Source organism: Gadus chalcogrammus, chromosome 15, assembly GCF_026213295.1.
Source record: "Gadus chalcogrammus isolate NIFS_2021 chromosome 15, NIFS_Gcha_1.0, whole genome shotgun sequence".
Classification (NCBI taxonomy): Eukaryota; Metazoa; Chordata; class Actinopteri; order Gadiformes; family Gadidae; genus Gadus; species Gadus chalcogrammus.
The window spans coordinates 22,317,535-22,332,534 of NC_079426.1; the positions used below are offsets into that span (position 1 = coordinate 22,317,535).

Here is a 15,000-nt window from a genome sequence, read left to right on the forward strand (position 1 = left end):
CTCTCTCTATTCTCTCTCTCTCTCTCTCTCTCAAGCTCTCTCTCTTTGTGTGTGTGTGTGTGTGCTTGTGCATGTGTTATTTTTGCATCCACGATGGGAACAGAGAGACCTTGGGTTTCTTCTCAGAGCCAGGGCTCTTATTATTGACCTCTGTTGTTCCGAGGCCAATCAGAACATAGCAGCTACGCATGCCAGGGAAAATATGCTTAATTCAGATCGGCTAAACCCCCCTTAAGTGAATAACGCTGTTGGTCGCCACGGTAGAAAAACCAAAGAACACAGCATATATAGCTCCCCCCTCTGCTCTACAAGTAAACCTTTAGCTTAAACTCACAAAGGAACGGCAAAACACGCTAAAGTGCCAAAATGAATGAGCAATGGCAGCCACAGGATGTTAGTGTTGCTACTCATAACGTATTTTTCCAATGCCTCAAACAGTTTTCCCTTTTTGCTCTCACCTCTGCCGCTCTTAAAAAACGCAATTACCTCCTGGCAAATTTACAGGAAGAGAAAAACAATTACTTTTGACCAGAGCAGCCATTACTATGAATGTGAAATTTGCCGTTAAACAAAAAGCCTATTGAGCAGAGGGGAAATACAAAGCGCGATGAATCACATCGTTTCATTGTTTGGTCACGGCTTGGCGTTGATAACATTTGGGGATTTATGACATACAGTTAAGGCATTGTGAATGGCAGACAGACATGTTCCAGCACTTTCAAATTCCTCACTTGTACCACAGAATGCTTTTCATTAGCCCAACTCGCCGGTCTGAGTGGTCGTCACTCGTCGTTGTGACAATAAACAAAGCGGTCCTCTTTGGGGGGAGAAACGGAATGAGGTGAACTGGAATTAAATTACCATATTGGAAAATGGGTTAGCAAATGTTTTATTGCAAATGTTTGGCAATTATCAAGTACTGTACTGAATCCACTTTCAGGCTATAATTAATTCAATTAAAGCAACATTGATCGAGAGTCTATGCTGTTCTACTCAGAGAACTTAAAGTGTTTTTTGGCTTGTCAACCGTTGAGCCAAGAGATAAGAGGGTTAGACCGCAAACAAAGAGTGTCAAATGAAATAAAGGCAAAGAACAAAAGAGATCTCTGCCCAATAATAATCTCTTTGAGCTACTGAGCCAGGCGGCAGTAGCTCAGGAGGTAGAGCGGGTTGGCTGGGAACCTGAAGGTTGTTGGTTCGATCCCCGGCTCCTCCTAGCTGAGTGTCGAGGTGTCCTTGAGCAAGACACCTAACCCTGACTGTTTGCTCCCGATGAGCTGGCTGTCGCCTTGCATGGTTGACTCCGCCGTGAATGGTGAATGTGAGGCAATATTGTTAAGCGCTTTGAGTGGCCAATGGTTAGAAAAGGGCTATATAAATGCATTCCATTTACATTTAACAACAGTCTGAGAATTGCATGTGTGGAAAAATCGTAGCATTGAATAATATATAGATTTAGCACAATTAAAATAACTTTCTCCTTATCCTTTAGAAGTTACGTTTACAACCTTTAAGGTTAGGACTTAAATGTCATTCCTGTCATACATTGAACATTTAATTAATGTTAAGTATACTTCTAAAGTAATGAAAATTGTTGGGCTCACTGCACTCAACTGTGTCCAAGGACTACACTTCCCACGTGACACTGCAACTTTGCACATGCCATCACACCAAGACTACTGGTGCATACTGTTAGCTGCTCGTGTAATAAAGTAGTACACCAGCGATAAATGAGAATAAATGCATCAATTACTCATGCTTTCGGAAATGTCAGAAGAAAGATGTTGCACTACAATCTTTGCGTTTAGAACACAGCTCCTAAAAAGTGTGATTTATGAGACAATGGTGTTTTCTTTGTATCATCAACGAAGCAAGTTCCAATTATCATCATTCATTATCCAAGCACTGATAGATTGTTGTTTGCCTATTTTAGTTTTTTGTCTTTAGTTAAACAGAGGAGTGTGTTGTAACTCCACGCATGTATTAACTTCAGCTAGCAGCTACACAACAACAAATAACTAAGTAATAACGCTTAATAAAGCTTAATTACCCAGCTGTCATTTGACAAAGGGTGACACAAAACAAAGATAAGGATGCTAGGGCAGTTAGCTCAGCCAACTAAGGGCACCAAGGACTTTAAAGAGCACCTATTATGCTTTTTCGACTTTTATGACCTATAAACGTTGTTGTAATGATTTATAGTCATGTTTAACCATACTAAAGTGTCAAATAATGACGTTCATGCATTTAGACGTATTCCCTGCTGACCGTCTGGGGTGGCTGTGCAAAGTGCTAAACACTAGGGACGCCGGTCGCGATTCACTTGTTTAAATTTCCGGGATTTATCTACGTAGAACAATCCGGATTTTCCATGTATGGTAATGCTGCAACCTGTTTTTCCGAAAGGTAAACAATCACAACGGTGTGGGGTTGGCAGGAGGGGGGCAAGGGGGTGGAGAAGGACGAAGCCGAGTGTTGACAGAGAATGCTGAAAGCGCCCAGATGAGAAGAAGAGTTTCCCGAAAATCTACATCGTTTTTTGTGCTGTTATTCGTGTCAGGTTGATCTATAGGAGTCATTAATAAGAAATTAAGACCAGAAAAGTAGCATAATAGGAGATCTTTAAGAACACCAGAGAAGCTAGGTATACAATGGTTGTGGCCATTGCATTTGTTGTCGCCGTTTCACAGCAATGTTACCGTGGATGGGCATTCCCGCCCTTCACTCGCGGAGCATACCAATCTCAGAGGAGGTGTGAAAAGGAGGTGTGTCAGAGGAGGCATATGAACCGCGCACCAGGGGCCGCGGTCAGCTCACTATGTTTGGTCTGCACCGGCTACGACGCTAACACCACCAAGGACACCAAAAGACGATCACTCACCGAACTCGTCACAGATGCTCTCGTTCTGCAGCAGCACGGGGTGCTCGAAGGTGTCCCGGCAGTAGAGGACTCTGGTGTCGCCCCCCAGGGCGGCGATCCCGCCAAGCGCCAGCACGGTGTGGTCCACCAGCAGCCCGGAGGAGGAGGGCTGGTCCCGGAGCCGGGCCAGGACCGAGCGGTAGCGGCAGTACTGGGGGTAGCTGAGGACCAGGACCTTGCTCCCATCCTCCTCTTGGCCTGGGGAGAGCGAGAGAGAGGGGGGAGGGAACAAATTAACACCAGCGGAAACCGTTTGGCACGTCTGAGGCTCAAATCCCTACAACCATTTACAAATATGTGGTCACACATTAGCAGAAGTAAAGCAAATAAAGTGTTGGTTTTTATTTAGCACAAACTTCCAACACTCTCACCAATATTTTAATTGGATTGACTGCGTTTGTAAGCTGTTTGGTTCCAACATCCGTTTTTCGGTTGTCATCGTAACTAGGGAGCCAAATATATACTGTAGCGAGAGGAAAAGGCTTTTGTGTTTGCACCGTCTCCTGACTCACACCCCTGAGGCAAACAAGATCCTTCGACGCCCAAACGATCTGGGTTTATTCTGGGTTTATTTGTATTTATTGTTTTACATCCGATATCACAATTGTCTCTAAAGGTAACACCCATCTCTAAGGGGGACGGCGAATCATTCACACCTCTTTGATCCCCCACAGAGACCCTGCTCTCCGCCAAGCAGAGTCAGGTAAAGGCTCGGCAGAGTTTAAAGGACAGCATCTGAGACCGCCGTTCCATTTCCAATAAAGCTTTAGGAGACATTTAGATTCACTCTCACATCCTCCCAATTCTCAGCACCAGCACGGGCTAACAGAATTGGATAGAATGGAGCCGTTAATGCCCACTTAGTAGATAATAGCACTGCATGCTCGGGGAGTGAAAGCTATGCATTGCCTTTAAAAGGAAAAGGGGGTTAGAGATGAAATGTCAAGACAAAGTCTAAGATCTCACAACTTAGTGGGACACGCTTTAACAAGCAGTTTGAGGTGAGGTAAGGAATCCTGTGTGTGGGTGTGTTTGTGTGTGTGTGTGTGTGTGTGTGTGTGTGTGTGTGTGTGTGTGTGTGTTGTGTGTGTTGTGTGTGTGTTTGTGTGTGTGTGTGTGTGTGTGTGTGTGTGTGTGTGTGTGTGTGTGGTGTGTGGTGTGTGTGTGTGTGTGTGTGTGTGTGTGTGTGTGTGTGTTATGTGTATGTTCGCGTGTGTGTGCGTGTGTGTGTGTGGTGTGAGATGGTATCCAAAGCCCAGGGATTATGCAAATAATACTGACCTTGTTGAAATAAACCTTATAATCCAACAATATTGTGAACTAGAAAATGCATTTCCTGCAGAAAATGCGGTGAGTGCTGTAGTACAAAGTGAGGTTGAAAATCTTTTTTAATAAAGCCACATAGATTAAGACATTAAAGAAACGTTAAATGGCTTAAATCGAGTTAAGGGATTTGAACAAAAGTTCAAAAGTCTAAATGGAGTAAACAATGTAAACATGCAAACCATTTAAGAAATGTAAATGTTTGGAAACAAATACTGTCACAGTTGACTGAAAAGCGCAAAGCATTGCTAAAAATGCAGAAATGTAAAGTGAATTGAACTGAAGAATCTGAAAGGTCAAATGTAATGCCCTGCCCTGCTGGTGCACGGATTAAAAGTAGTTCAATAGAGTTGGGAAAAAACACCCAATCTGGCAACACTGCCTGAACGTCCTTCAAAACTCGCCCAATCTGGCAACACTGCTGAACGTCATCACGCTCCAGCCTGAACGTAAATCAATGAGACCAAAGCCGGTATGAAACTAAAACTGTGATTCTGAATAAAGTTTAAATGATATCGATATTCCGTTTAGATATTATTGTAGATGCAAGTGTGTAGATTTGTTAAATGGTTTGAACGAAGATAACAATTGAACTAGTTACGTCTTAAACAGTTGAAGGCTCCGCCGTCCATCCATTGACTCCCATGTTATAAAGGTTGTATTTTAAAAGCAGAATATATTAAAAATTCCAAGCTATTCTGAACATTTTAAAATTTGAATGGAGTCTCTAGGTGAAATATTTAGGAAGGAGATAGGTCCCAAAGTGTGTAGAGAAAATAATAAAGAAAGAAAGAAAGAATAAAACTTAGGAAGAACACTAGTTGAGCGCTGCATGCAGCACTCACCTAATTAAAAATTACAGATTATGCGTTTTATTACATGACAACAATCCTACATCTGTCAATGCTGTTTAAAGAAATCCACAAATAGCTTAGCATGATGAAATATACGATGGCTAATAAAGAAATGAAATCCGCCATCATTTCTGATTCAACACAACGTGATCATATTTATGACAACATTTGTGATACGATATAAAACATCCCATAAATACTGGAATAGAGTTGTGGCTGATGAACACAAAACATCCTCTGATATTTGCATTGGAATGGTAGGAATGTAGGAAGTAATCCCCTCACTACATGCTTAGTTAGTTTTAAAGGTCAGTCTAATTGGGTCCCTGTGAGTGCTGGGAGGCCGCATCTTGAAACCATCAAGAATGCTCCTGCTACGTGTGGAATCTGCTCACGGTAACTTGTGATGGGGAGAGGGACGCTCACTCCAGTCTGATCCAATGTATCCACGTAACCAGGTCAAAGCACTGCTGAGCACAGACAAACAATGCGTACAGACCGCTGCAGCACAGAGGAAGAAGGATATGTTCCATTGTTTCAGTGTCCACCATTTCTCTATTGTTCTGACTCAAGAACTCATGTCACAAGTCAATTAAAGAACGGAGGGTTTGAGAATAAATGAATGAATTGTAGGATATATTGTTTGTTAATGCAACATTGAAGGCAATGTTGCATTAACAAACTGTGTTAATGCAACATTGTATTAAAAATATACAATGAAAAAAAAGTGCTGATTTTATTCTTTATTATTATGAACTAAATGAGACGCAGGCATATGTCATCGAGGTCATGCCTTTGCGTCCAATTAAAATGTGCCAGGACTCTGAGCCAGGTAAGTGACCCTTAATAGCCGGCTAGCTATGGATGTATTCAGTGCTAAGTAAAGTCATTAGGTCCACTACTATGCCACTTTAAAAGAGAATGATATGGCGTTCAAGTTTAGATACATCATTAAGTGCACACACTCACACCAAGACACACACAAACACGTTTGGCTGCACATTCATCAAAGAATGCGTCAGTTGACGCATGCAATCACAGCTCAGAGGGGGGGCCTTTTTCAAAATGTCAGGAATTGTAATAATTGTATCGTAAGTCATAGCCCAACCTGCTCTCTATCTCCCTCTCCCTCTCTCTCTTTCTCTCTACCTCTCTCTCGTCCTTCACAGAGTTTCTCTTGATTAGGCTGTAGGTAGAGCCAGCGCCTGAAGGGCATTAATAACTGTTCTGAATCTGTGCATTGTACATGTGTATGTGTGTGTGTCCCACAGCCAACTGCAAGTACAGCCTGTGAAGTGTATATATACGAGGATGTGTGTGTTGTGTGTGTGTGTGTGTGTGTGTGTGTGTGTGCGTGCGTGTGTGCGTGTGTGCGTGCGTGTGTTTTATGGCAGCAGGCTAATGTGTGTGACAGTGAGTCGGCAGCTCTGGGACCCAGTCACCTTGGTGGATGTTTCTCTGCGTGTGAGGCTCTGTTTGTGATATAACGTCCTCAATGGAGCTTTTTTCTGCGTGTCATGTACACGCACACAGCGAGTTATGCTGGCTTTAAAAGGGAACATACTGGCTTATGTAGCTTTGACCTTTCCAAAATAAGAGCGATTCTACCTTTGCATAGTATTCCTCTCTTCCTCTCTGTTTCCGACATGTCTTCCATTCCATGCATTTCTTGCATATCCTCCCCCCGGCCCCCCTTCTTTCCATTTTCTTCTTGTTTTCTGCTTATTCATATGACCTCACTCTCTCCCCCTTCCTCTCTCTCTCTCCCCCCCTCCCTCTCGCTCTCTCTTTCTCGCTCTCTCCCGCTCCGTGTGTGTCTCTTTCTCTCTCCCCCTCTCTCTCTCCCACTCTCTCTCTCTGATGTTCTCCCTTGCACATCCCCTCAGGGGGACAGCGGTACACACAGTGAGTTGATCAAACAGCTGTGGTAGTGGCAGATTATTTTGGAGGGCCGTGTGTTGTAAAAGCTGCTGACCTCATAAACTACAACGTTGTCAGGGGTCATAAACCCCTTACTGGACAGCTGAGGTTAGTACCATTGAGGCCATTGCTGGAAACACAATGAAGTTCAGACACTAAATAATAATAATACGAGAAAAGGGAAGGCTGTCCGGAGAAAGCAGTAGCAGTTAACATCCGATGCAGCAGATTCCTACACATCTATAATACCCATAATATTCTGCATCAATTCTCTCGCCTTCTTTTTTTAGTTTTAGCCTGGTTATTCTCCAGGTTGTATTTTTTACATCATCTGTAATATCTTATATATAAAGTCGAGGCAGACTTATATTATCTGTGTCTCACCATTGTCTAATCAATACCTTGACAGCAGGGGAAAAGGAGGCACAATGCGATGATAGCAAAACAGAGAAGCCCGCTGCTGCTGAGCTGACCTGCTTACACTGCATTTCACAACACAATGCCGCACTGCTTTCTTTTCTGCCTGCTTTTTTTTTTTACTTGTCTCCTCACAGTTAAACCAAAATAAGACCATTATTCGGAACAATTCTCTGGCGGTGGGCTTGAAGACACATGAAGCCCACAAATGCTGAACTCGTTCTGTTGCCAGCATTGTGTACAGTAGTGAGCCGGCGGTCACGAGGAAAACAAGTTAAACATCTAATGTAATATTGAGATCATAGTCACATACATCCATTCTTCTGTGGAGGAACAGGGCGAGGCATCACCAGAGCAGAGGGGCCAGGAAGAAATGTCAGTTTGGAATAGAACACGTTAATCTCCCCATGTTTTCACAACAGGAACAACACCAGGAAGAAGAGTTTAATGACCATATTACGGATACAGAGGTGGGTCGTGCCCAGACACAAGTTCCACTCCTAGTGCAGATCAGGCATACTATTAATTACACACACACACACACACACGCACGCACGCACGCACGCACGCACGCACGCACGCACGCACGCACGCACGCACGCACGCACGCACGCACACAGACACACACAGACACACACACACACACATAGACACACACACACACACACACACACACACACACACACACACACACACACACACACACACACACAAAAGCGAGAGGGTTTTGTGTAATTATACATGTTGAACATTTGACTATGTGGTATGTGTTTATCTACAGTCTATTACATAAATCTCACAATATGCCACATGCTGAAACATATTCATTATGACTTTTGTTTACATTGCAAGTGGCTGCTCAACATGAAGAAGATAAGATATATTATTGAGAGTTATTTTCTAGAACAGGTGAAAGGCTGAATGATAATTGAGGTGTTTGTTCAGCAAATGTGTGTCAACTCCACTGTATTCTTCAAGTACGCTTCTAAATATCCACGCTGAAGATATAATAGAGCCAGGCTCTGGTGGAAAACAACCAAAGACAACTGCATTCATTTATATTCAATGTATCTCTCCCTTCAAACAGAGCTTAGAAACAATCATTAGGCCATGAACTCTGACCACAGATCTCAGGCGCTGACTGTTTCACTGTTTCACAGAATAGCAGCGAAAAACCAGAGGGAGAGCTGGTCTCTGTCGCCCGCTGTCATTCTAAATCACTGGCTGGGCTGAAATGTGCTGTTGTCAACGTTTCCACATTATCTGCCTGGATGCCGAATGCTTCAACTTCCCCCTAGCTGCTTCTCTAGGGCTGGCAGAAAATGGTGAAGTATGTAACCCACAGCCAATAATGTCGAATTCATATTGTTTCCTTTTTTCCCTCCCTCTCGTTTTTCCTTTCTTTGTTTTATTTATTTATATAGTTATATTTTTGAATAAAAGAGAGAGCTAGAGAGAGACAGACAGACAGAGAGAGAGAGAGAGAGAGAGAGAGAGAGAGAGAGAGAGAGAGAGAGAGAGAGAGAGAGAGAGAGAGAGAGAGAGAGAGAGAGAGAGAGAGAGAGAGAGAGAGAGGGGTAGTTAGGGTATATGTTGGAAAAGAGGAGGAAAAGAGGAGAAGGCAGGAATAGAGTTGTGTGTGTGTGTGTGTGTGTGTGTGTGTGTGGTGTGTGTGTGTGTGTTTGTGTGTGTGTGTGTGTGTGTGTGTGTGTGTGTGTGTGTGTGTGTGTGATAAAGAGAGAGAGTGAGAAAGGAAGGAAAAGACGGCAGTTTGATATTCTCTCTCCATCCTCAAGGCTCCTGTGCTCTGTATTGATCTGAGAGAGGTTGCCCTGTTTTCATTTAGACTCTCTCTCATAACATATAACACATATCCCATCCATCTCTCTCTCCCTGGGTTGGCACTAGGACACAGGACACCGTCTGAGACGCCGGCTACATAAGAAGCAGCAGGCATACGATTTGATGAGGATATTGGTTTCATGTTATTGAAAGCTGACCTAATATAAACACAAACAGCAACTGTCAATGACACTGAATGTAAATGAGGCGTGGGACGGGGGATTGGGGGAGCAGAGAGAGCCCAAGGCGTCTGCAAGTGAGAACAAACCACTTGACGATGGGTGATTCATGGTTTAATCGTGCTGTGGATGTCTATGACGGGATAAAACAAAATTAAAGCAAAAAATGAAAGGCAGCATTTTCCCAATTCGAAAGTTGTGTGTGTGTGTGTTTAACCCATAAAGAAACATTGAAATGAATCACTCAAAAGATAAATAAAGCAGGAGAAAAGCGCTTGTGTGTTGTGTCACTACTGGGGCTGTGTGAGCGTGTTCTGTTCAAAGGGAGCCCGTGGTTTAAACCCTATTCACATTCATCCGACAGAACCCCGCAACATAACACGCTGTGTCTGCAAATGAGTCCAACGACAGCAGCCAGCAGTCAGTCACCAACACTACATCACTCACGGCCATGGACTCGTCTTTCCTCTGCCCATAATATCAACCACTAGGCCGTGCGCATGCACGCCCCCGGGCTGTGCACGCACCTATACAAGAGCGCTGCAGAGATATCAGGGCTTTGACGTACACAAAGCATGTCCTGTGTGTTGCAAACGCTTTAAGAGTGTATGTGGAATGGGGGGGAGGGGGGAATCATATTCCCACAAAAGGGCACAAGAACCCAGAGGAAATGTTCTATTGGAACTATACAGACAGAGAGAGGAAGAGGGAGAGAGAAGGGAGGGAGGGAAGGAGAGAGAGAGAGCAATGCATGTTGGCTCCTGTTCTTAATTATGGTCAAGCAGCAAAGTGCCTCCTTCATTTCAGTTGGGGTGGGGCAGCAGGCTTTTAAAGAAGAAGAAAAAAAATATTGCTTACTATAATTTTTCGTCTCATTTAATCGAGTATGCAGCCCACGGAAATTGAGGACACACAGCTATGAAAACCGAAAAAAAATCAGGACTGAATAATATTGCACGGGGCTGCGCTGGCGTGAACATATATTGTACGGATTGGGGAAAAACAAGTCGGTACATTCATAGGCAAAATGCAACTCGACTTTCCTTTAAATTCCATCTGCCATATTTCTGCGGTTGTCGAGGTCGTAAACATGAAAGCACAACAGCATATTTCCACCAGCGCACGCCCATATCCAATGGTTTAGTTATTTCACAGCACAGCAGCGCTGATGGCAGAGGAGAAGGAACAGAGACGAATAGAGGAAGGAGAAGGAGAAGGAGAAGAAGGAGAAGAGAAAACACAAGCACTTTCCTGCGGTTGATTTATGTGATTCTATTACATTAAACATTCTTTGCCCCAAGCAGCCTGCGCTCCCTAGCAACCGTCTCCAGCGGGCCTAATGCATCTGGCACAGGGCCAGAGTCAGCTGCCTGCTTTATTGATTGCCAGATTGAAAACTTTGCATTTAACAGCTCCTGTTAAACATAACCAAATGATTCAAAAGCCCAAATTGGTTCCCTTTACTATATGACACACAGCAACAATAGCAACAAACAACCTTTAAGAGGCTCGTTATAAAAGAGCTATCGGAGCGCCCCCCCGGGGCCTAGCACGGTCTCGTTCCATATTAAGATATTGTTTGTGCTGTGTGGGGAATTTGGCGCCGTTTTTTTTGCATAGCAGAGCTGAAATATGATTACCTCGGGGTCATAGGCGGGCAGCTAGAGCCAATACAGTCGGGCCTGTAACTAAAGATGAGCAACACACTGGTTTGTTGAAAGCAGCGCTGACAATCAACATGCTGTTCTCCCATTGCGTTGTGACAGATTCGCTTTCTGCTCCAGAGCTAGGCATTGACTAATGGCCAACTGCTGGTGTGTGTGTTTTTGAAGGGCAGTGAATCTGCTCTCTGTGAAGTCAAGCAGAGCGGAGCTACAGAAGAAAAACGCAGGGCAAAAAAATGAAAAGAACCAAACTGCTCTGGCAGCGACTGAAAGGAACACAAACATCACACGGTTTAAATATTACATCCAGTTCATGTTCCCCACCTTATTTTTTTGTTTTTCTTTCTTCTCGTTTTTTAAAGTTTCAACAACAAGCCCTCCGCTTACTATATACTAACCAAGGCTAAATTAATTTCACACACAGGTGAGGATGAAACGTCTGATAGGACGGACACTTTCATCAGACACAGATCCCAGAGCGACACAATAAGGCCCAGCTGGGACACTAGGAGGGGGACACTAGGAGCTGGGACGACTGGGAGCTTGGACCACTGGGACACTAGGAGCTTGGACACTAGGAGCTGGGACCACTGGGACACTAGGAGCTGGGACCACTGGGAGCTGGGACAGCAGCACTTGTCACATCCAGAGATATATTCAGATCCGGAGACCCAGAGAGATCCAGTGAAAGAAACCGAGGGGAAGGAACAAGGAAGCAGGACAAACAGGAAAGTTGTCCAGCTTGTACTTTATTCAATTGGTGTCCTTAGCTGGTCGTAAGGCAGGCAACAGTTGTTGTGTTTGTGCAAACATAAGCTCCTCCTCCATCAGAATAAAACGAATGACGCATTGTCCTTAAATGTATCTTTAATGGAACAGCCAGTTCCAATTTGAACAAATTCCACAAGAAGGTTGGGGGGAAAGGAGAGGGAGGGGGAAAAAAACATCTTATCAGGAGATTGGGAATTGGGTCAGGCGAAAGAATGACATGTCATTCCAGATCAAAGTTGCCGTGTGTGTTTCCTCAAAGCCCCAGGCCCCATTATCAACCCAGAGTGGTTTCTGAGGGCGTGGGCCGCCAGCCCAAAGAGGAAACATGATTTAATATGTTTTTAAGGAAAAGAATGGAGCAGGAAAAAAAACGAAGAAGGAGGAGGGGGGAGGAGGAAAGAGAAATACTATAGGGAAGTCAAGAAGGAGGGCTATTAAGGACGTGTGTGTTTCCCATTGGTAAAACTGTAAGGGGATGGAGTGGGTGGGGTGGGGGGTGCCTGTCATTCAGCAGGACTCTATTGTGAATTCCTGTCCTTATATAAGAGCCTCTCTTTCTCATTCTCTCTCTCTCTCTCTCTCATTCTCTCTCTCTCTCTCTCTCTCTCTCTCTCTCTCTCTCTCTCTCTCTCTCTCTCTCCCTCTGTATCTCTGCCTCTATCAGGGGATCTGTTCAGAAGAGCAGGAAAAGGCTTTAAATAAACAGTCGGCCGAGGTAAGCCGACTGGAACCCCTTTCAATAATTACATCCAACACAATACCCAATTTACATGGGATTTATTTAGCTGGGGGGACGCGACAATGTGGCAGTGGAGAAAGCAGTGACACTCGCAGCATATGATAGTGGCTGGAGCCTGAGTGCTCTCCAAGGAGGGGAGGCTTTATGCCGCGGCTTAGAGGACGCGCCTACAGACAGAAATATGTCATTAAAAACCCACTGCCATCTGTTCACATTTTGAGCTATTGTGATGTCATTGGACATAATGCTCGCCAACAGACAGACAGACAGACAGACAGACAGACAGACAGACAGACAGACAGTCAGACAGACAAAAGGAAGTGGAGGCTTCTGGGATGAATGGAGAGCAGTGGAAGTGGTGGTGATGCCCGTTGTGTGAGAGGCACGTCCAAATATAATAATAACAGAAGAGAAAAACACTGTTGCCTTTTACAAGCTGGAACGATCTGCTTTAGTAATTATTTAACTCCTCTCGCTCTTGAGAAATCCCTGGTGAAGCCGCGAGCTCTGCCATGTAATTAAATATGCTAAAATAATGGAGGGCCAATGTTCCTTTATTAGCATCCGCAAACCAACATTACATTAATATTGCATTAGCATAAAACACGTATGAAACACAAATCAGGCCAATTCAGAGTATGTTTAGCAGCCTTCATCTCACACACTGTATACGACACCACTATACTTATAGACAGAGAGCAAGAGACATAGATGTATATCAATAAATATATAGATTTACATATCGATGTACACAGAGACCAGAACACATCCTCATACACACATATTGACCACGTGCTCTCCGCATCAAACGTGTCGTTGACAAAGCGTTTGGTGACCCCCCCCCCACGCCGTCTCCTATCCTCTCCCTGTCCCCCACCCCTGCTCTCTATCTGAATACTGTCCTTCCACAAGGTGAATGCATCAACCCCCCCACCCCCCCAGATGAGGGGCCGAGAGGAAAGTCAAGGGGAATATCAAGATTGGGTCGAGTGCCTCGCGCCAGACGCTCCTGGACTCCTCTGGCCGGCGGGTAACGAGGAAACGGAGTGACAGGTTGGCATGGAGGACGGAGCAGTACATCAAATGATCTATTGTTACATGCCAAGACGCTGCCTCCAACTGCCGTGCCACTCAATGAATCAAAGTCACCCCAAAAGAAAATCAGGACTGAGCATAATGCTGGATCTTTTCTGGGGAAAGCGTGTTAGTTCACATCCCATTTTATTGTTATGCCTTTCCCCTTGTTTGAGCTGAAGTTGTCATTATGAGGACTCGTAATTACAAGCGGCCAAGCAGGTATGCTAGCCAAGATTGTGCACAAACGCATAAACGCATGCACGCATACACACACACACACACACACACACACACACACACACACACACACACACACACACACACACACACACACACACACACACACACACACACACACACACACACACACACACACACAAACGTTGCTTCCACAAAGCTGTGGAATCTATCAAAGCCCTATTGCAATTACCTTTCACTGCGGGGGAAAGGCATTACCTCTGCTGTTTCTAAAGGCTAAAAGCTGATCTGCTATTCTATTTATTCCAGCTCATAGCTCATATAGCCGCTGAGATATTCCAGCCGACGCTTGTGCTAATATTTGAGCTTACTTGAAGCCAATATGGAAGAGCTGATCTGCATTATTCGTTGGCAGTGATTTTCTTGTTATTTTATGTCACTGCACTGATTTAAATAGGGAATGGATTATTTTGTTCCAAACAAAGGCAATGTTGAAACACAACAAAAGGTTGTTCCAGGTAATCGTTGATTTGATTCGACAGTTTCACAAAACCTCCGGCTACCGTCGAACAATGCCATTCCTATTAGCGTCAACGATTAAATGCAATATTGTGTTGTCACTAAGAACTACCTCATGAGGTTGCAACACACTAGCAGGAAAAACATCGTGCCTATTCTTGTCATACAGCAATGGATGAGCTATTTCGAAATTAAAACAAACACAAAAAGACTCTGCAAGGAAACAAGAATAAAAACCCTCTGGTGGGTTTGATGACGTCACATAAATATCCCACAGGTTGTCAAAGGACCAGCCTCGGAGTCAAGCTGAGATTTTCTCCCCAGATTTATTAATGACTTTGTTTGTTCTGCTCTTTACTGGGGCATGTGATAACACAACGCTCACTTTTACCTCGAGGGCACAACATAAGATAGTATTATTATGTTCTTAACAGCGGCCGGGTTCGGCTGAATTAAAAAGTGGGCTGATATCACGGGTGTTGATCTGCCCAAAACAGTGAGGAGCCCGAGGTAAAGACAGCTTTACGCGTGTTCATAAAGCAGATGGGCCGCTGCCGCTGATGAAATATGCAGGGTT

The 15,000-nt window shown here is 44.3% G+C and overlaps 1 protein-coding gene across 1 annotated transcript in view; it reads right to left on the minus strand.

Annotated features, from left to right (window-relative positions):
- Positions 1-15,000, minus strand: part of arid5b (AT-rich interaction domain 5B) — a 74,546-nt gene that overhangs the window by 40,491 nt on the left and 19,055 nt on the right. Inside the window, exon 4 of the mRNA XM_056608949.1 lies at positions 2,882-3,118. Coding sequence (XP_056464924.1) covers positions 2,882-3,118 — 237 coding nt within the window. The remainder of the gene's footprint in view (positions 1-2,881; positions 3,119-15,000) is intronic.